Source organism: Callorhinchus milii, unplaced genomic scaffold, assembly GCF_018977255.1.
Source record: "Callorhinchus milii isolate IMCB2004 unplaced genomic scaffold, IMCB_Cmil_1.0 Scaffold6, whole genome shotgun sequence".
In the NCBI taxonomy this organism is placed as follows: domain Eukaryota; kingdom Metazoa; phylum Chordata; class Chondrichthyes; order Chimaeriformes; family Callorhinchidae; genus Callorhinchus; species Callorhinchus milii.
The window spans coordinates 7,297,899-7,323,338 of record NW_024704747.1 but is presented as its reverse complement, the minus strand read 5'-3'; the positions used below and the strand labels follow the sequence as shown (position 1 = coordinate 7,323,338).

Genomic DNA, 25,440 nt, shown 5'->3' with positions numbered 1-25,440 from the left:
CTCTAACCATTGAGCTACAGGACTCCAATAGTACATTACTGAGACTTTCTTTCCACTTTCCATCAGAACCATAATTTCTATGTAAGATTTTGATTTTGAATTTGTTGTTGATTTTCTGCTCAATTAAGGGGAGTTTTGTATTGGCAACTCATCTCCTGCCATGGACTGGTTTGTGATCGCTCAAACTCATTTCATGCGATAGCCTGAGCACCAGAGAAAGAAAATTTGCCAGGTTTAGCAATTGGATCAGTAGGCAGTAAATAATAACAATAATAATCCTTGCATTTGATATAGTGCCTTATCACATCATTGAGACATCTCAAAGTGCTTCATCAGAATATATATATATATGTAAATTAATAAATTATTTAAGATAGTTTCAGCACNAAAAAATGACTATTTGTTGGATTTAAACATATCTTGTAAACACTCGTAGCAAGCATTCCAACTTGTCTTAGTGAAATTCAAGGATAAGCTATTTGATTTACAACGCTAACAGTTTTGTTTTTTCTATCATTGTTCCATTCCTCATTCATGTTTGGGCTTGGTTAGTGAAGCTCATTCCAAACTGAGTCACTTGAATGGATTGGAGCCCCTTACAATTCTAGTTCTGTGAACATAAGAGCTCTCTTCACAATTGACACCCTTTAATTTCACAACTAATACCATGCTTGTAGCACAGGAAATGACTGAAACAAGTGCATAAAACACCTGGATTGTATAGAACTAACCAGGTGTAGTATATAATCAAAGGGGGGAAATCCACTGATCAGAATCTCTGTTTGATGTCAGCATATTCATTGCTAGGGTTTAAAATACAACTTCACTAATAAAAGAACTAGAAATGAGGGAACAAAATTCGCAGGTCATCATGCCTCTATAAACCTCTGCAATCCTAAGAAGCTAATGAGCCAAAACACAAGCTGACCTATAAAATAGGAATACAAGTGTTAGGATATTGTGTTGGGATATTGGGCACTTCCTTCAAGTTTGTCTTGCTATTAATAAAATAGTTTTAACATTACAAGGGGAGGTATTTTTTGAAAATAAAATAGGCCTGCTCTATTTATTCTGTAGCTGTCCTTTCTGATGCTATTGCAAATTTTTACTTGAGAATTAGAATTAATTTTAACAACGTATTGCTTTTCTGTTTCTATTTCTTTTCATTTTCTCAGTATCTGCATTTAAACAGTAAGTCTATAGTTGGTAGAACTGACTTGGAGGAGTGAACTGTTTGAAGAAGCAAAAAGTAACAAAAGCTGCTATATGGAGAACGCTGGCTGAGGATCAGGTTTACATCTCATGGGAGTTATGCTAACTCCTTATCTAATCAACACAGTGGATGAAATATAAACACACACTGTGATTGAAGTTTTTCTTAAATCCGTACCTACACGCTACATTTTTGAAGTCTAATGGTATGATAATCACCAGTGGAAGCTGAAAGGAATTTATATCATAAATGATTCAAGAAATGGATTCCAAAGGTAATGTTTTTAGAGTACATTAAAAATGCCATCACTTCAGATAAACAATTTTCCAAGTAGGATAGGCATTTCAAGTGAATCCTTGGTATTTGATACAAAACACACTTTATTTTCCTATGTCATTATACAGGTTTGACTTTCTTGCAATATGAATAGGATGTTATATTTATTACATCAGCCAAGTACATAGCAACCAAATTAGAAAGTTAACAAGACGAGATTGGAATTTACTCAAGACTCCTGCTAATAATTTGAAAAACCTGCATTACCTTGACACATCCCATTGATATCTAAGTCCCCTGGAGCACAGGATCGTGGCTTTCGTTCTACAATACCTATTGGAAATGAAAACAAAAAATACAATCAGGCATTGACAGGACTAAAATAAGTAAACCTTGTTTTTTATTTTCAAAAAGAGAGAAGAATTAGAATTAAACTTTGGATCCCAATCTAGCTTTCTTCTTCCATTCATTACCTCTTGCCTGAAACTTCTCACAGGTAATAATTTGGGGAAAAGAAAGAACAGTCTGAATGGATACCAAGGGAAAATGTATTTTGGTCAAGACTCCCCTGTGTCTCTAAATGATGCTCAGTCAATGTGGGCCGGTCAAGTTGCTGTAGATCAAGGGTTTTTAACTAGGTGGCGCTCTGCACATGATCGAAAAACAAGAGGAAGGAGCAGTAGAACTGCGTTGTTATTGAGTTCAATTGAAAACGAAGCCAGATACATGAAGTATTCCATGCACCTCGAAATAAAAATATACACTTTATTGTGTAAGATGCAGTAAATATCGCTCCTTCTTGTTTTTATTGAGCATGCGAAAAATGCCACCTAACAAAGATTGACTGGTTGGAGACCCCTGCATAGATTGTCTGCCCAAAGTTCAATCGAATGGTCTCACAGGAAGAAGTCAAAGTGCTGAATGGCCTGGCAGACCACTGTCAGATCGTGTGTAAATGTATGTGTGTGTGTGTGTGTGTGTGTGCGCGCTAACATTGATTTGATTTGAGACATCTCGAAGTCGTGATAAGGCACTATATCAAATGCAAGGATTATTATTATTATATTGCTTCAAATTGAAACAATGGTGGGTTAGAGTTTATAGTTACGAAGTCAGCCAAATCAGTTAGAATTTCCTACACATTTTACCTTGCTGCATCCAACATGACTAATTCCCTGAAAGATCCTTAAACATGTTAACAAAAAGGAAACCGACTTTGAATGCTTCAAAGCACATTCAATACTGAAAAAAGGGTTGAAAAACCTGATCATTTGTCTGCTAACCTTCAGCACAGTAACCCATGCATCCCTGAGTAGGTTGAAGGTAATAAACGAAAAAGTCTCCACAGTTCCTGAGAGAGACGGGGATCCTAAATAAACAGCAGTCTTTGGTGCTGCCTGAGAAGAATTGCCATGTAGCGCAGGCCGTTAGCTTCTTTAGTTCACCCACACGAGGCAGAGACTTAGAGTCTTTCAGAGAAAGCCAGACTGGAGCTTGTGTGCCACATTTATTCATCTGAAAATGAACAAATTATAGCAGAGGTTAGAACAACTATCAAAGCGTTTGCTCATTAAAATATCTACGGGGAGAAATTCCACATGGGGTTCAATCTATTTTATTTACCTAGCATTTTAGAGGATCCAGAATTTGTCAAAATTCTCAAATGCAGTCATAATTTGGAAGCCAGTTTTCTCCAAGTTCATTTACGTATAGCAGAATGCCAACTACAAAGTTAATTCAACAATTTGCCAAATTCAGGGATGCTCTAAAAAGGTACATAAATCTGAATCAGAGTAAATCTGAGTAAATCTTAGGCCAAGTGAAATTTCTCCTTACAAGTGTTGTAAATGCAATAAAATACCGATGGCCTTTTTTTATATAATTCATTCACAGTTTACTGAGCAGAATAGATTTGTAAATCTCAAAATTTAGTTAACTTGGAAAATAATCGCATTCAAATCTAAGAAACTTGACTATATTGATGGATTAATTGAAGTTTGTCTTTATTTATATTTTGCCAGTCAACGCTTGATAGCGTTATAACAGTTTTATCTCACTAAGAGATACGATATTTAAGTGACGGCACTACAATGGCCTCAAGCACCACTTGGCAAGGGAGAGGGAAAGACAAGATAGACAAGGTTACTGTTTCTGATCGCTATCTAGCAATTAGCAATGGCTAAGCTCCTGTAAGGACATCCAATAAGAGCACTATCAGTCTCAACCGTGATGGTCTCAGCAGTCCAAGAGGCTACTGACATTCACTATCTATGTTTGCATGTCACTTGACAAGAGTACAAAGCATGCTTTAGCATTCCAAACTAAAATTTAAAAAATAATAATAATAATTTGGTCACGACTGTTTGTGGGACACTGCTGCTGAGTTTCGACCACAAAATATACAGTCACTACACTTAACAGTATATTCTGTGAAGCGCTTTGAGACATCTCGAAGACATGATAAGGCGCTATATCAAATGAAAAGATTACTATTATTATAAACTGAGAGGGAAAAAAAACAAATCAAAGTAACAAAGGCAAGAAGCATAAATTGGATCATGTCCAGAGAAAGTCAGTTTGAACCAATGTTATTTCAATAACTTAGTTTATACACTAACTTCTATACATTTGGTTGGCATTTCTGCTGGTTTGTCATGGATCATGAAGCGATACCACCCTGGTGCCAGGGAATGATCACATATCAGGTCTTGGATTGCAAATTGCTGCAGTTCAACAGAATCAAAGTCAATACTCCGATATGGACTCCGAAGAATTTGATGTCCTCCAGTGTAGCATTCTGGAGCTAAAAGAAAAGAAAATTGCAAAACGGTGAAAGTCATAATACTGTCAAGCGCTATATCCAATCAAGCACATGGTGAATCTTGTTAATCAGGAAGCAAATCCGAAAAAAGAAAGGAGTTTCTCCCGGTGTCCTGGCTGAACAAATCCCCCAAATAACACTGGTCATTCATTTCATAGCTGTTTGTGGAACACTGCTGTGAACACATTTGCTGCTTTCATCTACAAAATATACAGTCACTGCACTTCACAGTAAGTCCTGTGAAGCGCTTCGAGACGTCCTCCCAACATGAAAGGTGCTACATCAAATGCAAAGATTATTATCATCATCATTATAAATGCATAATCAACGACTATTAATTCATATACATCAGCACTTCAATGAATGGTTGTAGTAAATATAACTAGTAGTAACTATTAGCAAAGGATTTGTAGGACAATAAAGAATCATCATGTTAGTGTCAAGCTCTGGTATTGAAATGGTGTTGGTGAATTCAGGTTCAGCCAGTTGTGCAACATTGAGAAGCCAATCCCTTCACTGAAAACTGCAGCTTTAGCAGAGTAGAAAAAGAGTTTCCACACTTATTATTGATTTGCATTGAAAATCTGGGCAATTGAGAGATCTATTTAACTGGCAGAATTGCATTAATATTCCAATTTTGTATCCTAATCCCATGCCATTCAAGAAAGTACTACACTGGGTTTACTTTCTCAACCGCACTTAACGATCACACAGTGACTTGGGATGTAATATTGTATTGTATTAACATTTTATATACCTCTACAAAGTCCTCTCTGAGATAAATCACTTTTCAGGGATGACGAGCCCTTGAAGACTGCTTTACCATAATCAGGTGATACCCACCACTAATGGTAAAGCAGGATGTTTTACTAGTTTTACTAGAATGCAAATTTCTAATTTTCTTTTACCTCTGGGAGGGTCTAGGAACTGTGAACAAACATCACATAATTTGGGTGAGGACGGGAGGAGCTAAACAAACAGTATCTTGCAGTTTCTTATTGTCAAACTGCTAACTGAAGAGAAAGGAGAGCAGCCTCAGGAAGAGATCAATGTAATCCCTGCATTTTAGTCAAATCCATCCCTCAAAAGTAATGGTTTTGCATTAGTTAGTCAGGGTGTGTTTTTGCTTCAACCACAATTAAATAATACTGAGTTGGCTTTAAGTTTTAATTAATTTGTCACCTGAATGTAACCACCTCTCAACTGGTTCTGTTACAGATTCAATCCAAAACTACACTTTCTATGTCCAGATTTGATATAACATGCTCTCAATTCAACAATCTAGTTTCAACTTCAACCTCGGTAGGATTATTTAATACACAAGTGCGATATTTTCCTATTTTCAACACTAACAAAGCTACAGCCCCTTTGAGTGAGATTGCTAACAAAGTACCCATTTTGAGCTGTAAACCAAACCTCATTAGGCCCTTGCATCATTTATTTCATATGGGATCTTTAAAGCCACCATTCAGTGAAGATTTTCATTCCATTAGATTGGATTGGATCCAAATCCAGTTCCCACAGGAATTATTTTGCAAACCAACACTTTGTTTGAAAAAACATTACAGTTATAGTGTGCTTCAGTGCAATGTAGAATGTAACTCTAATATGGAATTGTAGCTCTCTGGTTGTGAATTTAACTAGATAATTGGTAACTTTTCTAAACATTACCAATTCTAGTATAGTCAACTGAGGAATTAAGTCTAGCAGCATGACACTTCATGGATATAATTTAATTCAGAACTAGTTGCTATAAATGCCATTATGTCTTTTTTTAAAACCTTTAGAATAGATACGGCAGGTACAGAGACAGCCTCTTGAATCAAGCCTGTTATATTAATTCAAACCATTCTTCTAGTTGACAAAGGAAAACCCGATAAATTACACTCTTTGTACCGGCTGAAACAAGCACAGCGCCTGTTTTTTGGTGATTCATAAATCAACTTTGTTTTCGGAATTGGTTCAACTGCAAATTGGTTCCATTTCACTCAAAACTTCTTAAAAGTAATTTTAAGATTTATTCCAGTGGCAGACGTGGGTCAAATCATATTACTTTCAAAAAAGAACTGAAAATCGTAAAATCCTGACTCTATCAGCAGAGGAACCCATTCAGCCTTATGTGTCAATGACATCGACCTCTCCCATTGGAGCTGTTTTCTCTGATCCCATTTCCCCCTTCTTTCTCTATAACATTTTATATCTTCTAATACCCTTTGATCCCTTCTATCCATCTTAATTTGCATTTCAAAGTGATTATAGAATCATAGAATTTTACAGCACAGAAGGAGGCCATTCGGCCCATCGTGTCTGTGCCGGCTCTTTGAAAAGAGCTATTCAATTCAGTCCCACTCCCCCGCGCTCTGCCCATCTCCATAGCCCTGCAAACTTGTCCCCCTCAAATAATTATTTACTTCTCCCGTAAAAGTTCTTATCGAATCGGCTTCCACCATCCTTTCAGGCAATGCATTCCAGATCCAAACAACTCGCTGTGTGGAAAAACCTTCTCCTCACCTCTCCTCTGTTTCTTTTAACAACTATTTTAAATCTGTGTCCTCGGGTTACCGACCCACCCGCCAGTGGCAATAGTTTCTCCTTGTTCACTCCATCAAATCCCCTCATAATTTTTAAAATTTCTATTAAGTCTCCTCTTAACCTTCTCTGCTCCAAGGAGAATAATCCCAGTTTCTCTCGCCTCTCCTGATAACTGAAGTCCCTCATTCTGGCACCATCCTGGTAAATCTCTTTTGCACCCTCTCCAATGCTTTGACATCCTTCCTAAAGTGCAGTGCCCAGAACTGAACACAGTCTCTAGCTGAGGCGTAGCCAGTGTTTTATAAAGGTTCATCATAACTTCCTGACTTTTGTATTCTACGCCCCTATTTATAAAGCCTAGTATTCCATATGCTTTTTTAACAGCTTTACCTACCTGTCCTGCCACCTTCCAAGATTTACTTATGTAAAACCCCAAGTCTCTCTGTTCCTTCACCCCCTTTAAGATTGTACCATCAGCTTATATTGCCTCTCCTCAGTCTTCCTCCAAAATGCATCACTTTGCATTTCTCCACATTAAACTTCATCATCCACACATCTACCCATTTTACCAGTCTCTCTATGTCCATTTGCAGTCTGTTACTATCCTCCTCACTGTTTACTACTTTTCCTAGCTTAGTATCATCTGCAAACTTGGAACTTGGAAATTGTACTCTCTATACCCAAGTCCAGGTCATTTTGTACAGATCAAAAACAGCAGTGGTCCCAATACTGATCCCTGGGGGACACCACTGCATACTTCCCTCCAGTCAGAAAAACAACCATTCACCACCTTTCTGCTTTCTGTCTCCCAGCCGGTTCTGTATCCCCTGCCACTGTCCCTTTAATACCATGGGGTTCTATTTTGCTTACAAGTCTCTTATGTGGCACTTTATCAAACGAGTGATGCGACTGTTAAAACATTTAACTTTACACTGACCAATTATGTCCCTAAATTGCAGTATAGATTAAAGTGTACTTAGTCTCTGATTGAGTGATTCTTGGAAATTTTGCCACAAGTAGTCCCAATCACATTCCTACACCCATTTCATCTCAAAGCATCATTCCATGTCAGCAAGTCATCCGATTTGTAAATGCGGATCAGCGAGACAAATCTTACTTACACCATCAACTTTACTAAAGTCATTATTGATCTGCTCCTTTCTTTGTATGAGCATGGGCCGTAGATCCAGACAAAAAAAATCTATGACACTGTAAGACATAGCAATTGAAAGTGACATTGTCTCTGGTTATCTGCAAACTCTTCAGCTCTTTCATTTACTGCTCCAGCCAAAATTTTTAAAAAAGAATGGATTAGACTGACAAGATTGGAGAACCTCAAGCTGTCCTGAACTGCACTCTATTTTCTACTTGAATGTCAGTTGATTTATGGGCCGTGCAGGAAAGAAAGGATTTGAATAAGTGAACCACGATGGTGAGAGTCTAGACTTAATACAGTCATGTCGAAGACAAGTTGGTCAAATGCCAGTGATGGCTAATATGTTTTAGAAATTTGAATGTACCTTTATGTTCCTACTTTGCTTGACATGATAATTTTGGGACTGAAATCATGGTTACTTTTTCAATAAAGGTCATTTCGGCCACAAAATATACAGTCAATTCACTTTACATTATATTATATTATATACATTATATTACATTATATACATTATATTCTGTGAAGCGTTTTGAGATGTCTCGAAAACGCGATAAGGCGCCATGTCAAATGCAAGGATTATTATTATTATAATTTCAAGATATAAGTTCACAATCATCAAGCAGAATTTTCTAAACCACCTCCAGACTGCCTTCCCCCATTCTCCTCAGCATAGCACAAACTCTAACTTCATAACACTGTAGACACAAGTTGGCAAATAACATCTGCTGTGCAACAAACGTCAGCATTTATGAACTCCTTTTTAAGTCATAATGATTTACTTTGGGATCCACATTTGCTAAAACCTCTTGCATTCATATCCATGTTTATGAAACCTATATTGTTTTTCTGTGCATAGGCTCATACACCTGTATCCAATCCTTGACTATTTGGGAATTTTAATGGTACAAAATGGAACTTAGTGGTGGGAGGTTAGCGAGGTCTCCTTGGAGCTGAACTGGCTCCAAGGTGACATGACTGACAATGGAATATCGAAATTGAGCGAGCCCTCTGCGGTGGTTTCAGTCATCCGTTTCCTGAGCCAGGTAGGTCCGCAGTAATCCAGGGCACTGCTGATGACAACCTGGCTCATTGGCAGGACCTGGAAGGGCAGACCAGTCACTGGGGGCACGGAGTTGTCCCACTCAGCTCCTGTTAAACTTGAAACCTCAAGCCCTAACAGGTTGGGTGGTCCTAGCTAGCCAGACATCAATATCAATGGCAAGCTATGTGGTTTTAGCTGGTTAGACTCCAGCAGTACCCTAACACACACTCTGGGGTCCTCAAGCCTTGGCTTTTGCCAACCTGTGCCTAAAACATTCCGGAATTAGGTGAGCAGGATGTGTCTCCCAGGATAGAGTGCACATTCCATTTCAACATATATCTCTGGAATCTCCATGGAGTTCTCAGTTTGGTTTGGATACTCTTAAGCACGGTGATGGGTTTCCGCATGTGTTAGACACCCGGCTGACCCCCCAAAAAGTGAACCTTTAAGTATTAGCAATTGTCTTGAATGTATTCTGCCATTTTCACAAGGAAATCAGGAGATATGCAGTAAATTTGTGAACTAAGAATTAATTGTGATTTCAAATATAAAATATAAATATCAGTCTGTAGCCAGGATTAAATATTTTATGTATTACAGTATACATCCATCCTACTTTGGCAAAAAGCAAATGAAATGCAAAGCTTCATAAGAAATGCAGTGACAGAAGCTTATGTTTTGAGAGCTTTCAAGTTAACGCCAGACATAGTTCACAGCTGTGTCAGACCGATAACTTCTTCTGGCTCGCAGTGACCCACCTTTATATCATTTTAATATTTAAACAGCTGGAATTGTTTCAAGGTTGCGGAATACATTATCTTAAAGCAATTAGATTTTTAACCCAATCTTCCTCTTCTAATTTCCTTCTTTGCTCAAGGGATTTTACTGCATTTTCCTTTTGCTCAGGCATGGTTTCATGGGCATTAAGTGCTCTCTGGTAACTTGGCCAGTTTGCATTTGTTCTTGTGTGAGTCTTTACAGTGTGTACTAGGAAGCTATTCAACTGCGGAGAACATCTCAGCCAAGCCCAACCCTGTTCTTACCTGATGTCCACACACACACCTTACAGGGGTGTCTGGATAGCACTCAGGAGTATTAAGAGTGAAAAATACATGGGAACCAGAAAAGCGAAGGGTACAAACAAGAGACTCATACTTGAACAGATTTCATGGGATTGTTGTTGTTGTAGTCATTAGTGTTGAGACCGAGGACAAGATTGAAGGTCAGGGAAGGAATTTAAAAAAATCAATCTGCTGGGTATACTAGGAGCCAGTGGAGCTTTGGGAGGATAATAATCATAATAATAATAATAATCCTTGCATTTGATATAGCACTTTTCACGTCTTCTATACGTCGCAAAACGCTTCATAGAACATACTGTAAAGTGAATTGACTGTATAATTTTGGGCAAAACGCAACACCAGTGTCCCACAAACAGTCATGAATTGAGTGACCAAATTATTATTTTTTTTAAGCATTATTATCCCCGGAAAAACGATCTATCAATTGACTAACTACCGGGTTCCTACTTATTGCTAGGTAAATAGAGGAGCGTGGAGTAAGAAAACTTGCCCAACATTTTGCCCTGACCGGAATAGAACCCAGGTCTCTTGCGTGCAAGGCGAGTGCTCTAACCGTAAGCTCCACTAATGACAGTTATGATTGTGTAAAGGTGTAAAGCGATTGTGGGAGTTTTTGATAATGTAGAACTTGTGGAAGATGGAGCTAAGGAGGCTGGCAAAGAAAGGTTAGGGAAAGTCTACTCATGAGATGACTAAGAATGCAAATACTTCAATAGGACAATGTTACAAAATACCTATTAAATTTCAGTTTCCATAAAACAAAGTTTATCAAGTATACAACTAACCAAGCTGAACTGAAGATGAATGCTAAACCCAGAAACGCACTGGTTGAGATTGGGAAAAACGTGCTAGAAAAGTGTCACTGCCTCTTTAACCACTGCCATATTTTGTTTAATTAGAAGAAAGCCTCCTGGTTTTGTGTTTTATACTCCCGGTTTTAAAAGGAGTCTGAAAAAAGGCAACATTAAGTCAATTGTTTAATTAAAAAGCTGCACAGTGACTTCATGCATTCTATATTTCTGGCACTTTTGGGAGTATAGAGCTGACTAAATCACATGGATGAATATCTGTTTTGGCTCTTCAACACAGCCAAACCAGAAAATGACTGAGAGTAAGTGTCCGGAACAGAAATACATGAACAGGTCAATTAGATAAGTGCCAAAATTATGTCCAGTGTGTATTAATGAGGAACTGTAGCAAAATAGTTGTACTGCATGTTGCATACTCCAAAGCTAAACGGTCTTACAGTGGCTTGGACCTGGAGGCCGGGGAGCACATGCTCTCAATTGTTAGTTCTGGAGATGAAATTCCCAGAAGTAGCTGTAAAATCTGTGACTGATAGTTTGAATCTTGATTTTAAACAGTCAATATTTATACCACTGGGGGTGTGGGGGGGCGGAAAACACCTTCTGTTTTACTCTGCATCTACTTCTACTTTTAACTGCTCATGTGCCCCACACAGCAGAAATATTTTAAAATGATGAACACTCACGAAAAAAAACTCATGAAACATGCACAGTATGGATTCAATAAATGCACCATATGAGTGCAGAGCTGAGATGTGTCAGCCAGGCTCAGTTGGGAACAGTTTCCCCTCTGAGTCAGAAGGTTGTGGGTTCAAGCCCCACATCATGAATTTTGAGCTCACAGACTGGACTAACAGTTCAATGCCATGCTGTCCCCCATAGACTTAGGAGGGGATGGTAAATCGGAGGCTGGATTGCCTGTCTAGGAGGATGTTAATGATCTATAGCACTATCGTTGAACAGAGAAGAGAGTTTTTTCCGTGTCCTGGTCCAACAATCCTCAACAATCATGGCTGGTTGTGAGCCATTGCTGTGCACAAATTGGCTGTCCACAGATACAGTCACTAAACTACACTGCAGTAAATCCTGTGAAGCACATTGAAACGTTTTGTTGTTTCATCTTAAACCTTGGGAAGAAGTAGAGAATTTCTACAAAATCTTGTCACGATATGGTCAGGCGCTGGAGTGTAATTATGCACAATTTACAAATGTAATTTTGTATTGTATTATAATAGTTGAAATGAATATACTAGAAATAAAATTGTGGTTTAGTGTCAATTTATGTCCATCAGGACACTGCTGACATTGCTCATATTTGAATTGATTAGCTGTATGTATATAAATATATGTATATGATATAGGTATATAGTGAAGCTCCTAAACTTTCGTACTTTACTGTGAATGATATATTTTCAATTTTATCTGAATATACAATGCGTTGAAAAATGCAATGCTTCACAATAGATTCAATGTTACAATCAAATCTGTGATTAAACATCGCATTTCTCCCATTATTTGAACTTTAATTTGTAAACTCTGTTTCAATATTAAAATTATTTCTTTCTACATCAAATGATGTGCTGATTCACATGTGCCTTTCATTACACCTCAAGCTGTGCTCCTGCAATATTCAAAACCCTGAAGTACCTCTCACAGCTAATCTGCTCAGTTTACTCTCCATTAATCAAATTATACTATGCTGAAAACCTGAATGATTAAGAATATGATTGGTAGAATGCAAATCAAATCAGCTAATAGATGCCAGATACAAATTTGCTGCCTATTTATTTCTGTTTCCCTGACATTTATATCCTGACCCGATTTGCAAGCCTTCTGTTTTTTTTCCTCAGGAGAAAGCAAGTTCCCTTTCTTTTTCTTATCAAGTTCCTGGAACACATATCAAGAGAGTGCACAAATAAGTTGCTCTGCAATTGCCAAATGGCCCAAGAATGCGTCTCCTGTTGATTTCCATTCCTTTCTGTGAATCATATCTTCAGCCTCAGCCACGATTCTTCTCCAAAGTAACTCATTTCAATTAAGAATTCATCAGCGAGCTGTTCAAAACTATAGTAAGTTTTTTATGATGCACTACATTGGTTCGACACTATGGGAGTGTAATCCAGTTACTTCAATATCATCTTGTGAGGTGTGAAGGCATTTGTAAATCTGGACATAACAATTTAGGTAGTGCACAAATACACAATATATACAGATAATAATATTATCAGCGCTTTGGGACGTCCTCCCGACGTGAAAGGCGTGATACAAATGCAACTTGTTGTATTAAAACAGTCTACAATGTTGTAAATGTTAATTGAAGTCTCCACAAAGAAATTGTAGTTGTTTTTAGATCCAGCTCATTCTATATCATGGATGAAAACATGAAGGTTCATGAAATCTGCTGAGATCACAAGTGATGTGGAGGTGGGGTATACATGAGTCTTGGAACATACTGTGAATCAATGGCTTAGACAATGAATTCCAGTTTATTCGACCATGACACGCAATACATTTCAGAATCTAGGTATAATCCTATCCACATATGCACTCACCACCTTGGCAGAGATCATCTCAGTCCTGAGATCAAACCTTAGACTCTTACAATCAAAATAGTTCAGTATCACTCAGCCATGCAGATACATCCCTGATCAATTAGAGGACCTTTGTCTGAAAATAATGACGAGAATTACATTACATTTTTCCAATTGTTTATCTCTCTTTAGACTTATTACAAATGCATTAACTATTGATGCTCAGATTTGCAAAGAAAACATTTTATTGAAGTAATCTCAAAAAGGTTTCCAAGTTGCAGTAAGTTCAACTAATAAAACAAGACACAACAATGAGTTATAATAGCTAGTGCAAACTGCAGCCTTAAGTTTGAATAAATCTGCTTCTATTTTCAAAGGAAACATTTGTGAAAGCCTGGTACTGGAAACAAATGCAAGAGGGTCAAATAAATAGTGGGTAGAAGTCCTTTAATGAAAATAGTCTCCACCAGGCAGAATGCATAGAAACCTGCATTGAGCAAAAACTCAGATCATTGTTCTGATATACAACAACGGCAACAGCTTGCACTTATATAGTGCGCTCCATGCAGGGTAGCGTCTCAGAGCGCTTAACAGTGGCGGAGCCTGAGGGTGGTGGGGAGGTGACACTAAGCACGGTTGAAAAGGAAGGTTTTCAGGCGGATCTTGAAAACGGGGAGAGAGGGGGCAAGGTGGAGGGATTGAGGGAGAGTGTTCCAGGATTTCGAGCGTAGTGGCTGAAAGCACGACCTCCAATAGTGGAGTGGAGGGTACGAGGGACAAGCAAGATAATATGAAGTATTGATAGCTCAGAAACTGAGATCAAAGAGTTCAGATCGCAGAAACAATTTAACAGCATATTACAGTACATAACATTTTCACTGTACACTACCGCAAGATATTTTTTCATTAATCTGCTGCAACATCCTAAAATAGTTCTTAAGTGTTTTCACTTTGCAATGAATACTAATGAAAGCAAAGAAAGCTTGAAATCTTTACCCGATGGTAAGAATTACAAATTCTACCCTCTGTGTAGACTTCACAAAATAACAGATATGAAATATTAAGGCTGTGAGCTAATCTAAGTTTACAGGGGGTGGGGTTTGTAACCTGCATTGAGTTTGTTCTCACAGTTTACAATGCCATCAGACCTCATGGTTTGAAACGGTATATTACTACATTCCTGAACCTATATACATATTTAAATCATACTGCGTCATTTTATTTAAACAACAGGTAGATGTGGACTGACTGGGATCTGACTATAATCACATCTTTTATTTGTGTAAAGAAAATAATCACACTCCTTTGCTCCCCTGATACAACTGTTGGCACCATGAATGCCAGCAGTTATGTAATTTATTGATTACATAAATGTGACAAAAACAATCACTTTTGCGCGTTTTTGTGCTTTGAAAAGGCATATCGATTTGGTGCATGAAATGCCATAAGTGGCATTTTTATTTCTTCTTCGATTATGGACAGAGTTTGGACTTGCAAGAATGTATAAGTTTCTTAGGGGGGAAAGAAACAACAGCAAAAGCAGCATCATGTCTCCTTTCCTGTGGTCACATTCGGAACCCTTACTTCCGTCCCCCTGACTTGACCACTATGGTTGTTCCAATTCAGTTCTGGGGAGCCAGTGTATCGTTAACGTTTCCGTCTTTTGGATGAGACATTAAAACCGAGATCCTGTCTGCCTGTTTAGGTGGACATTAAAAGAATGTCACTAATCGAAAAGAGAGACGAGTTTCTCCCAGTGTCAAGGTCAAAGAATCCTTCAGTTAAAATGGTTCATTCACTTCAATAGTTGCTTCTGGGACACTGCTGTCTGCAAATTCATTGCTGTGTTCGCCCACGAATACACTTCACAGTAAAATCGTATGAAATGGTTTGAGACGTTTTCACGAAGTGATATGGCACTATATGGAATGCAAAGATTGTTATTATCATCTAATAATCCAACTTCACAAGTATTTCCCCAGACATGAACTGTGCAACAAATTCAGGTAATAAAGAATTTGGGCTGTAATTGTCCACTTCAAAAAAATTTAATTTTCTTTCACAGCTGTATCAAGATAATTATAGACACCGGCAGACCATTATGTAAATGCCACTGAATACATGACTAAGAAGCAATTGAACATGCAGGTCTCAAACATGGTAGATCACAGATTATTTCAAAGCTGCTGAATATTTAACAGCACATACTTGTGTTTGATGTTTGTTTCCTCCAATATCTGTTTGTCGTACATTAATTTTAAACCAAAGGCACACCAGTTGATGAATGTGCAGTGATGAATAAAGATGGAAGCCATTAACAAAGCACATCTTGCACACGGCAGGAAACCATGTCATGAATATTGTAGTTTATTAAATTAAAATGAGAATAAAGATGATACTACATTTTTAAATGCATAATGTTTGCTTAATTGTGTGATTTGATACTATTTATTTCCACTGTATTGTGTAAATGCACAAAGCTCACCGAATAGTAATCGTCATTTCATAACAGAGTAAAACTTCTATTGAACTAACAACAACAACTTGCATTTTATATATTCGGCCTCAATGCAGGGGTAGCATCACAGAGCACTTGACAATGGCAGAGTCTGATGTTGAGCCAGGGGCAGAGGGAGGGGGGAGGTGACTGTAAGCATGATAAAAAAAAGGTTTTTAGGTGGGATTTGAAAGTGAGGAGGGAGGGGACAAGGCAGAGGGATTGAGGGAGAGTTCCAAAGTTCCAAGGGATAGTGGCTGAAGGCACAATGAGACGAGACTCAAACAGGAGGCCAGAGCCAGACGAATGGTGATAGCGGGTGATGGAGCGGGGGCTAAAGCAGATCGGAGAGGTAGGGAGGTGCAAGGGCATGAAGGGATTTGAAAACGAGTGAAAGGATCTTGAAATGATCCGTTCGGTAATTGGGAGCCAGTGGAGCCTGGCAAGGACTAATGTGACAAATAACAGGGAGAACATTAGTCTTTGAATTGCTGTACTTGGTTGTATAATCAATAAAAAAGAAAACCAATGCTTTATAGTGCACATTTACATTGCTTCTAAACATACAGTGTAAACATTGCTTCCACTGACAAATTTATTTGGGGCTTCATCTTCATTTTTATGTTACACAAGGAAAATCATCATACAATTGTGATACAGTAGTGGGTTTTAATTAAGTTTTTCAGGAAAGAGTAATAACTACAGGCTAGGTGAATAGAATTCAGCAGGCCTCAGGGTATGTGCAGGACATTAAAACAGATTATCATAGAATCACATAGGTGTAGAAACAAGCCATTCGATCCAATTACATGGTCCAGGCAATAGATAGATGTTACATCATACTGTAGTGTAGATCGCTATTCAAAATACAAATTTGGATCCGTGGTCTGCAACTTTTTCCAGCAGTTGTAATACATGGTATTCACATTTAATACTCATCATATTAAAAGTATTTCTTTGTATTTCCTGCTCTAGTTTCTCCCCAACTTCATTGCCAAAGGCAGATACTGTGCTGCAAGTGTCATCAGCCCTCCAGCACCTCACTGAAATAGCTAATCTTCACGTGCTAGAGTGGTTTCAGTGAGTGCCAGCAACGGCAATGAGTGTCAACAAAGATGGTGAATGTCAGCAAGCTATTAAACCAAGGAAGAAAACATTAGCCAACCCCTGTCTTCTCACCTGACATCAACAAACATACATTTTCATGAAGGGGGTCAGTGGATAGAAATCAAGAGCAGAAACACTGGTGTTTGTTTTTAACTCCCTAGCCCAAGGCGCAGATTGTAATGACACCCTCTGCCCCAGCAGAGATCAGCTAACTCAGAACAAACCAGAAATATAATCTGAGAAGCTTCTTAGTCTATGTGGGTTACTTTTACTCAAGAACAGGAACTTTACCAAGTGAGTTAAAAGAACAGCTTAAAAGCACTTATCAAATATTTGTATTTATTTTGAAAGAATTATTATCCCGGAAAAGTGATCCTCCAATCGACTAACACCCGGGTTCCTATCTACTGCTAACTAAACAGAGGCGTGTGCAGTAAGGAAACTTGACTAGCAGGACCCAACGTTTCGCCCTGCCAGGGATCAAATCCAGGTCCTCTCGTTTGCGAGGTGAGTGCTCTAACCACTAAGCTGCAGGACTCCACGAGCATTTCAAAAGTATACCTTTTATCAATGCTAAAGCACAATGTGAACATTTACTATAGTAATCTACATCTCTGGCTCTGTGCTCCCACTGGCATATTTGTGCAGTGGAATCATTGTACCCTCACCCATAACATTGGCTTGTGATAATCACCAGAATGTGGAAACAGCTTGGGAAGTGTCCACGACAGCAGACTATAGTTTTGTCAACAACGACAACACTCCCTTTAAGTACCAAATCAGTACCAAAACACCTTTAATTGACATTTGGGATTTTTAAAAAGCTTTATTCTGTCCAGTAATTTAAAATTTGCAAAGACATTTCTAATTTTACCCAGTGATTCCAATTTATTTGCAAATCTTAAACAATTTATTGATAACTACTCTACATGATTATCAAGATGTGAATCAAAATTTCCTACAGTATTTTGATGTATGCCAGAGAGGTTTGACTCACATAAGACCATCAGCTTTCAAAGTTTTTGCTACAATCTTGACCAATATGAACTTAGAAACAGTGGTTGGCAAATGATCAACGTCAGATCTGTGGGAACAAGGTTAGACTAAAGGAACAGAATTCAGCGCCATGGGAACTATTATTAGGGCTACCAAGGATACACAAGATCAAACATTGGGGAGAGGAATTTTACATCAGATCTGATTAAATTTAAATTCCACTGTATTACTGAACAAAATTGGTACTTGGGGGGTTCCATAAAATCCCAACCAGTCTCATAAAGGCTTTCGATTGCAAGTCATTGTGAAGGTACCAATCACAAGAATGGTGACATGACTGCCCAGGCCTGCAGATGGACAGCGGGCTTCCCACTGCAAAATATAGAAGTGACATCAGCGGCGACCTGGGTCAGCAAGTCACCACTGATGTCGCTTCCTATGGACTGAGCACGAGCAATCAGAGACTTGAAGTGAAGTCGTTATTGTTTAGTGAGAGTGGGAAGCTGGTTATGGTCCACAGGGCACCGGGTTATAATGAAATGTAACACAACAGGATTTTACTGTAATAAAAATCATTGCATATGATATATCTATAATGTCAAAGCATCTGAAAGCACTTCACAGGTAATTGTTGTATAAGTATAATCAGTATAATGACTGTATTTCTTGGTAAATGTGGAACCCATTCACACTTTATGCACAGAATTAAACCAGAAACAGCCATGAAGCAAATTACCTTTTTTTTTCTCCTGTTGGCCAGGGCACCAAGAAAAATGTTCTTCTATTTTGGAATCGTGTTCAGGAATCTTTCACATCCCTTTGTACAGGCAAAGAGAATGTAGCCAAAGCTTGTTCCTATTAAAGTCAATAACCCAATGGCCAATGAAGGAACTAATTGTTCCCCTGACTCACCTGTTTCAGTAGTTGTTGTCCATTAGTGCTGTACTATCTGAGCCAAGAACAGCACACATCACACTTGTACACACAAAGGGATCCCTAATCAATACAAAGCAGCTTTCTTGCCCCATACTGAAGTCAAAGCTGACAGAATAAAAAATGAATAAGAAACTGCTCTCACTCAGATAGAACCGCACTGAAAACAGAATTAGATGACCAGGAGACCAGCAAGTTCCTGCACTAATACTTTGAGGCCTTAAATATCAAAATCATACAGCTATATTTCAAGTACTTCAGGACGCTACCCTGCATGAAGGGCGCTATATAAATGCAAGTTGTTGTTGCATATTGAATCAAGATTTGTCTTGTCTGCCTTTCTTCTGAAAGTGTTTGCCCCCTTTGTCTTTCTGTTGGGATATGATCCCATCCCATGAGCATCCATCACCTTCTGACAGTGTAAGCCTTGACAGTGGGTGTTGGGAGGTTATTCAATGATATGGGTGGGAATCGTGGAGGAGCCTGACACTGATGTGTCTGGATAGTAATCTGGAAGGGGACTCCTGGCAGACTTTCCTCTCCCTTCCCCTGGGGTGCTGAGTTTAATTGTAGGGTTGAAACTGTTGACCCCAAGATCAGATAACTCGGATTTGAACCTGTAACACGACACTCTCTGAAGCCTTGTGCTACACTAGAGTTTTGATTTCAGCTGTCTTTGCAGCAAACATGGCGTTCCACAGCCCTGCCTCATCCAACGTTGTGGATGTGACTTTTCACTTCCGGAGTTTTTTTTAAAGGATCCTGATGTTGGTGTTGGGCTTGATGTTGGAGACATAGTTCATTATCTTTGCTGTATCCTATAACTTCTCAGTTAGATCGTGTAGTGTTGATATTCTTTTACTTGTGACAGAGATGTCCTTTCCTGCCTGTCTGGTTGCCTCATTTTTCTCATTTTCATCTTTTGGCTGATGAATAAATAAAGTTTAAACCCAATTTGTCACTTTTCTTGAAGCATTGACAAATCCTGGATACAATATCCTGGAGTTGTCAATGGAAAATCCTGCAATACCTTGTCTAAATCATTAATCTTCATGTGTAAACTGGTTCAGTGAGTGTTCCCAGGCCCAGCCACTCTGGAAGGTCGTGCCAATGTATGAAATCAACACTGCTGTTTGTTGGAAAGACCCTGATTGTAAAGGGAAAGGCTTTTATAGCAGTGGGACTAACAGCTGGCAATGGAGAATATTTACTGGAAATGGTTTTCAACTATAAATATGCAGTTGCAGTCTCTGAAATTCAGGGATAAATGAGTGTGACAATTGTACTCTGCCTTAAGCATTGTGTGCAGATTTATTGTTGCATTGGTCAGGCTCAGATTTTCTAAAATATTGCCTCATTCATTCTGATGAGCAAACTCTGAGGCTTGGGGTGACAACTGCTGGAAGGCGATACCTGGAGCACTTGTTCGTGAACGTGCGTCCATACATTCAGCACCTGTAATCCAACTTGATTGGTCTGCAGAGAGGTAAGCACCTGCTGCTTAAACTCTGTACCTCCAATTGGTGGAACCATCGCTCAGTGGGAAGGGACGTGTGTCCGGGCTGTGGACAGGAAGATAGTGGCAATGCTCTCACCATTTCATGCTGAGATGTGTTGCCCACTGGGAAGCTCGCCGGGAGTTCCTTGTACCTACCATCCACCTAGTGAGGGATCAAACCCACGCTTGACCTATGTCGAACAAAGAACGGGTGGCTATCCTCGTTGGGGGGAGGTAAGCGGAATTGCCTCAAAGCTGAAATGGGTGACATGCCCGGCAGCAGAATGTCGGAATCGAGCCAGAACTCTGTGGCATCTCGATAGTCCAGTTCCTGAGCCAGGTGGGTCCACAGTATTCCAGGGCATTGCTGATGACAGCACAACCAGCCTGGCTCATCAGACCTGGAAGGGCAGACCAGTCACTGGGGGCAGGGAGTTGTCCCACTCAGCTCCTGTTAACCCTGTAAACCAAAGACCTAATTCGGTAGGGTGGTTCTAGCTGCACAAGCAGCGGGAAAGCTTGCCAGACAGTAACAACAATGACTAGCTATGCGGTTTTAGCTGGTTAGACTCCAACAGTATCCCAACGCACACTCTGGGCTCCCCAAGCCTTGGCTCTTGCCAATCTGTGCCTAATACTTTCCGGAATTGGAGAAGCAGGATGTGTCCCTCCAGAGAGAGAGTGCGCATTCCAAAAATCTATCTCTGGAATTTCCACATGTAGATGGGATGCATGGAACCCTAAGCTTGGGTACTCTTAAGCATGGTGATGGTTTTCCGCATGTATCAGACACCTAGCTGACCTCCCAAAAAATCACTATCTTTCCTCACTGTTATTGCTACTTCTCTCAGCTCTTACAACAACAACAACAACAAGATTCCATTTATAGAGCGCTTTTCACGTCAGGAGGACGTCCCAAGGCGCTGTACAGTTGGGTCAGGACCCGAGCAGGGGGGAAATGGTCAGGGTGAGGGAAGGGAGGGAGCGAGGAGGGGGTAGACAGTCGAGAGGGGAGCCGAAGGCTCGGTCAAAGAGAAAGGTCTTGAGATCGGCCTTGAAGGAGGAAAGCGAGGAGGCGGCGAAGGCACTGGGGGATAGAGTTCCAAAGCCTAGGGGCTGAGAGGCTGAAGGCCCGGCCACCGATGGTAGGGCGGTTGGGGCGCGGGGTGTGGAGCAGACCGAAGCCAGAGGAACGGAGGGTACGGGCAGGTAGGTAGGGGGATAGTAGGTCGGAGAGGTAGGAGGGAGCAAGGCCGTGAATGGCCTTGTAGGTGAGGATGAGGATCTTGAAATCGATCCTCTGGGGGATGGGGAGCCAGTGGAGGCGAGCGAGGGTGGGAGTGATGTGGTCCCGAAGCCTGGTGCGGGACAGTACACGAGCTGCAGAGTTCTGGATGACCTGCAGCTTGTGGAGGGAGGTGCCGGGAAGGCCGGCGAGGAGAGAGTTACTTACTCTTACTATCCTCCCATCACCTTACTGCTCGCCAGTCCTCTCCAAGTGATAAACAATCAGAAAATAAACATTGAAAAACAAAGCAATCACCTATTGGTGACCTGATATTTGAGACATCTACTCATCCAATAGCTACCATAAGTGACCGCTTACTTTGTTGCCCAAATCTTTTGAAGCTGAAAATCAGTAACAGAAAACCTACTTCCTCAGCTAATTTCAAATCTTTCCTGTCTGCACATGGATCATTGTGCTGTACTTCGGAAGATAAAACACTAAAATATGTACAACTCTGGTGTTGTAGTTGCAGGTAGCTTACCCTACAAATTGTCTTCCCCATTATTTTCCGCTTCTCTTAGACCCCCCCCTCCCTCCCTCCCTCCCACACTCCCATCTCCCAGCTCAAGTTTCCAATCAGCCGTGTGTGGAGGATTTGAAACATCCTCCTGACATGAAAGGTGTTATTGAATGTAAATCGTTAGTGTTCTGTTAAGCATGGGAAAGTACAGTGTTTTTAGTAGATGACAGAGGTCTAGCATGTGCCATTATTAATGGTATTATTTCATAAGGAAATCGAGTGGGGACTCCTTTCAATAACTAAAAGTATGTCATGCTGACCCACGGGAACTCCACTCTGAAAGTAGATTGTATCAGAGCAGAATTCCCACAAGTCAATGTGACATTTTTCTGATTTCCCTATTAAGAAATCCCATTAAAAATGGTAGTATCTTAAACCATATTCTTTGCTAAATGGGTTGATAGCTGTGTATGCCTCTTCATAGATTATGTATGAGAATCATTAAGGCAAATATTTTGAGTTTTTTTAAATTATTAATAACAATAGTAATAATCCTTGCATTTGATATAATGCCTTATCATGTCATTGAGACATCTCAAAGAGCTTCACAGAATATAGGGTAAAGTGGATTAACTGTATTTTGAACGCAAATCATGAAAAGAAACAATTGGCTTTCTTCCGTAGGCCAAGTATTACACATGTTTTATGATGTCCTGCTGTGTGTATCAACAAGATATGTCAAACCAGCAGCGAATATGATAAACATCTCTTCACAAGTGACACTGGCTGCATATCTCCATTTCTGCAGACAGAGGTGAATTATGCGTAGCTTCTTGGCTGAAGATGTTTACAGTAGATTGCTGCTCAGCAGAGAGTATGCTATTAATAATTCACATTTAAATTATAAGTTCAAAACAAATCTGAATTAGAATAATATCAGAGGTAAGCCATCTTGCCCGGCCCACAATATCTCTTTTGAAAAAAAAGTTAGCGCTTGTGTGTAAAAAAAAAGGTCTCTACTACTGTACCTTGTTCCTTACTGAGTCCCAGGACACACGGAATATTACAGCAACATGGAAAGTTTCAGCAACAAATACATCACTGTAATTCGAAAGTCCTACAGTTCTTTCAACTGAATTGGGTTGATTTGGATGTTCAAAAGTCTTTTAGATGAAGGCAGCACGCAAAATAGCGGCGTGTGACATTTGTGCTAGATTTATTTAATGAACAAGAGTGCAGGGGAGGACAACAACAACAGAAACAACAACTTGCATTTGTGCAGCACCCCCCACACAGGCTAGCGCCCCAGAGCGCTGGTTATAACCTCTGACTCACTGCTGGTACTTTTGTAAATTTTCTCAATTTTCTGAAATTGACACCAGCCACATCCTTTCCTAAAACAAACACCTTTTTTTGTGGGTAGTGTGTGTGTGTGTGTGTGTGGGGGGGGGGGGGGGGGGATGATATCATAGTCACTTCATGTCCTCACATTACAAAGCGAAGCCTTTGCTTTAGGTTCTGGTCAGTGTAGAAATCTAGAAAACTGCTCCACTGGCAATAAAATCAAAAAACAAAAAATAAAACTACCTGATGAAAGGCAGCTGGCAATGCCCCCCCTACCCACCCCTTCCCCCATTGAAATGGAACACCTTTCAGATGGACCTTTTTATATTGAAAAACCCCACATACACTTTACTCTTTAACCTTTTTATGCCTTTTCAACTTTTCCCCCCTATTCAGTTGGCTGACCCCCTACACCCCCCCCCCCCCACCACCACCAAACACACACCAACTAAACACCATAACATTTGTGCTCCCAAAAAAGTGCTCAGAGACAAAAAAAAACACTAATGTGACAAAAAGTCACAACACACAGACCCACAGAAATGCACAGCTTCCAACTCTCCTATCAGGACAGCTTCAGGCACTTTTTTTTGGTGGGGGTGGAACCCAATATTATTAACAACACAAAACTTAAGTGATAACCTTATTCCCACACAGTGGTGTCTGCCTGTGAAAAAAAATTACAGCTGCCAAACTTAGTGTGTGTGTCTGTGTGTGTGTGTGTGTGTTTTTGTTTAAACAAAACAAACAAATAAATAAACTTGTACAAGAGGAACATTCGTCTAGGACAGAAGTTGATCTTACCAAACTGTGCAGATGATGTGTCCACACTGAGCAGCAGAGACATCCCAAAGAAGTAACAGGGACTGGATGAGACGAGGGGCAGCAGGAACCAGAGGAGATCCATGATGAATAGACTGGACAGCTTCACTGCTTTCGTTTCCTACTTAAATTCCAGGAATTTCCCAGGAACAGCTCTCTCCTGGCTGATTCAAGCCCATCAAAAAGCAGCAGAAAGTCAGCAAACACACACACACTCACTCACTCACTCACACACTCACTCAGTCACTCACTCACACACTCACTCACTCTCAGTCTTGTCCCAAGCAATTCCCACACCCTCACCCCAAGGCTTGTGTCAGATCGCAATAATCCTGCAGAGGGCTCACAAACATTCCCACATTAGCATTTCCATGACAAGGAACAACGTGTGTGTGTGTGTGTATGTGTGTGTGTGTATGTGTATAATATGTGTGTGTGTGTATGTGTGTGTGTGTGTTCAGACCAGAGTGATCTTCCCTATCAGTTGTGTAGTTGAATAACACTTGACTGCCTTCAACTACTGAAAACGACACCAGTTTCCTCTATTAACCCTGTATTGTTATAGTTCTGATTCTCTCTCATTAAAACACTTCACTGTGCAGGGGAAACAGAGTTAAAGAGCAGCTTCTTGTTAAAGAGCAGCTCAGGTAGAATAGCAAAGGCTGGCATCTGGTCTAGCTTTGCCAAGAGCTATAAAACAGCATTTGCTTCCTACTACTGTCCTACCTCTTTAGAGTGAGCTTGTCTTAAGACCCAGGGTTTGGGAAGTTGTGCAATGAATCTCATTCAGAATTTAATTGCATACCTCCCTCCTCAACCAGATGCTCTAATAGCTCTTTGGATCCCCAGAGATTCAGATAAAGAATCCCCTTCGACCCATTTGAATTTATCCTTCTAGATTATCAACTCTTAGCATCTCATTATGGCATAAAACTGCGTCTTACAAGAGTCCAGTGCCTTGGCCTTTAAACTTTGTAGCATATAAGATCATTGTTAGTCCCTAAATCAACTGGTCACGTTTTTTTTTGGTCAGCTG

General features: G+C 39.8%; 1 protein-coding gene across 1 annotated transcript in view; it reads right to left on the bottom strand.

Annotated features, from left to right (window-relative positions):
- Positions 1 to 24,636, bottom strand: part of LOC103180418 (von Willebrand factor D and EGF domain-containing protein-like) — a 90,700-nt gene extending 66,064 nt beyond the window's left edge. Inside the window, exons 1-4 of the mRNA XM_007896252.2 lie at positions 24,387 to 24,636; positions 4,108 to 4,292; positions 2,773 to 3,004; positions 1,757 to 1,822 (exon numbers count right to left, since the gene is read on the bottom strand). Of these exons, the coding sequence (XP_007894443.2) occupies positions 1,757 to 1,822; positions 2,773 to 3,004; positions 4,108 to 4,292; positions 24,387 to 24,489 (586 nt within the window). The 5' untranslated portion in view covers positions 24,490 to 24,636. The remainder of the gene's footprint in view (positions 1 to 1,756; positions 1,823 to 2,772; positions 3,005 to 4,107; positions 4,293 to 24,386) is intronic.
- Between the last annotated feature and the right edge of the window lie 804 nt (positions 24,637 to 25,440).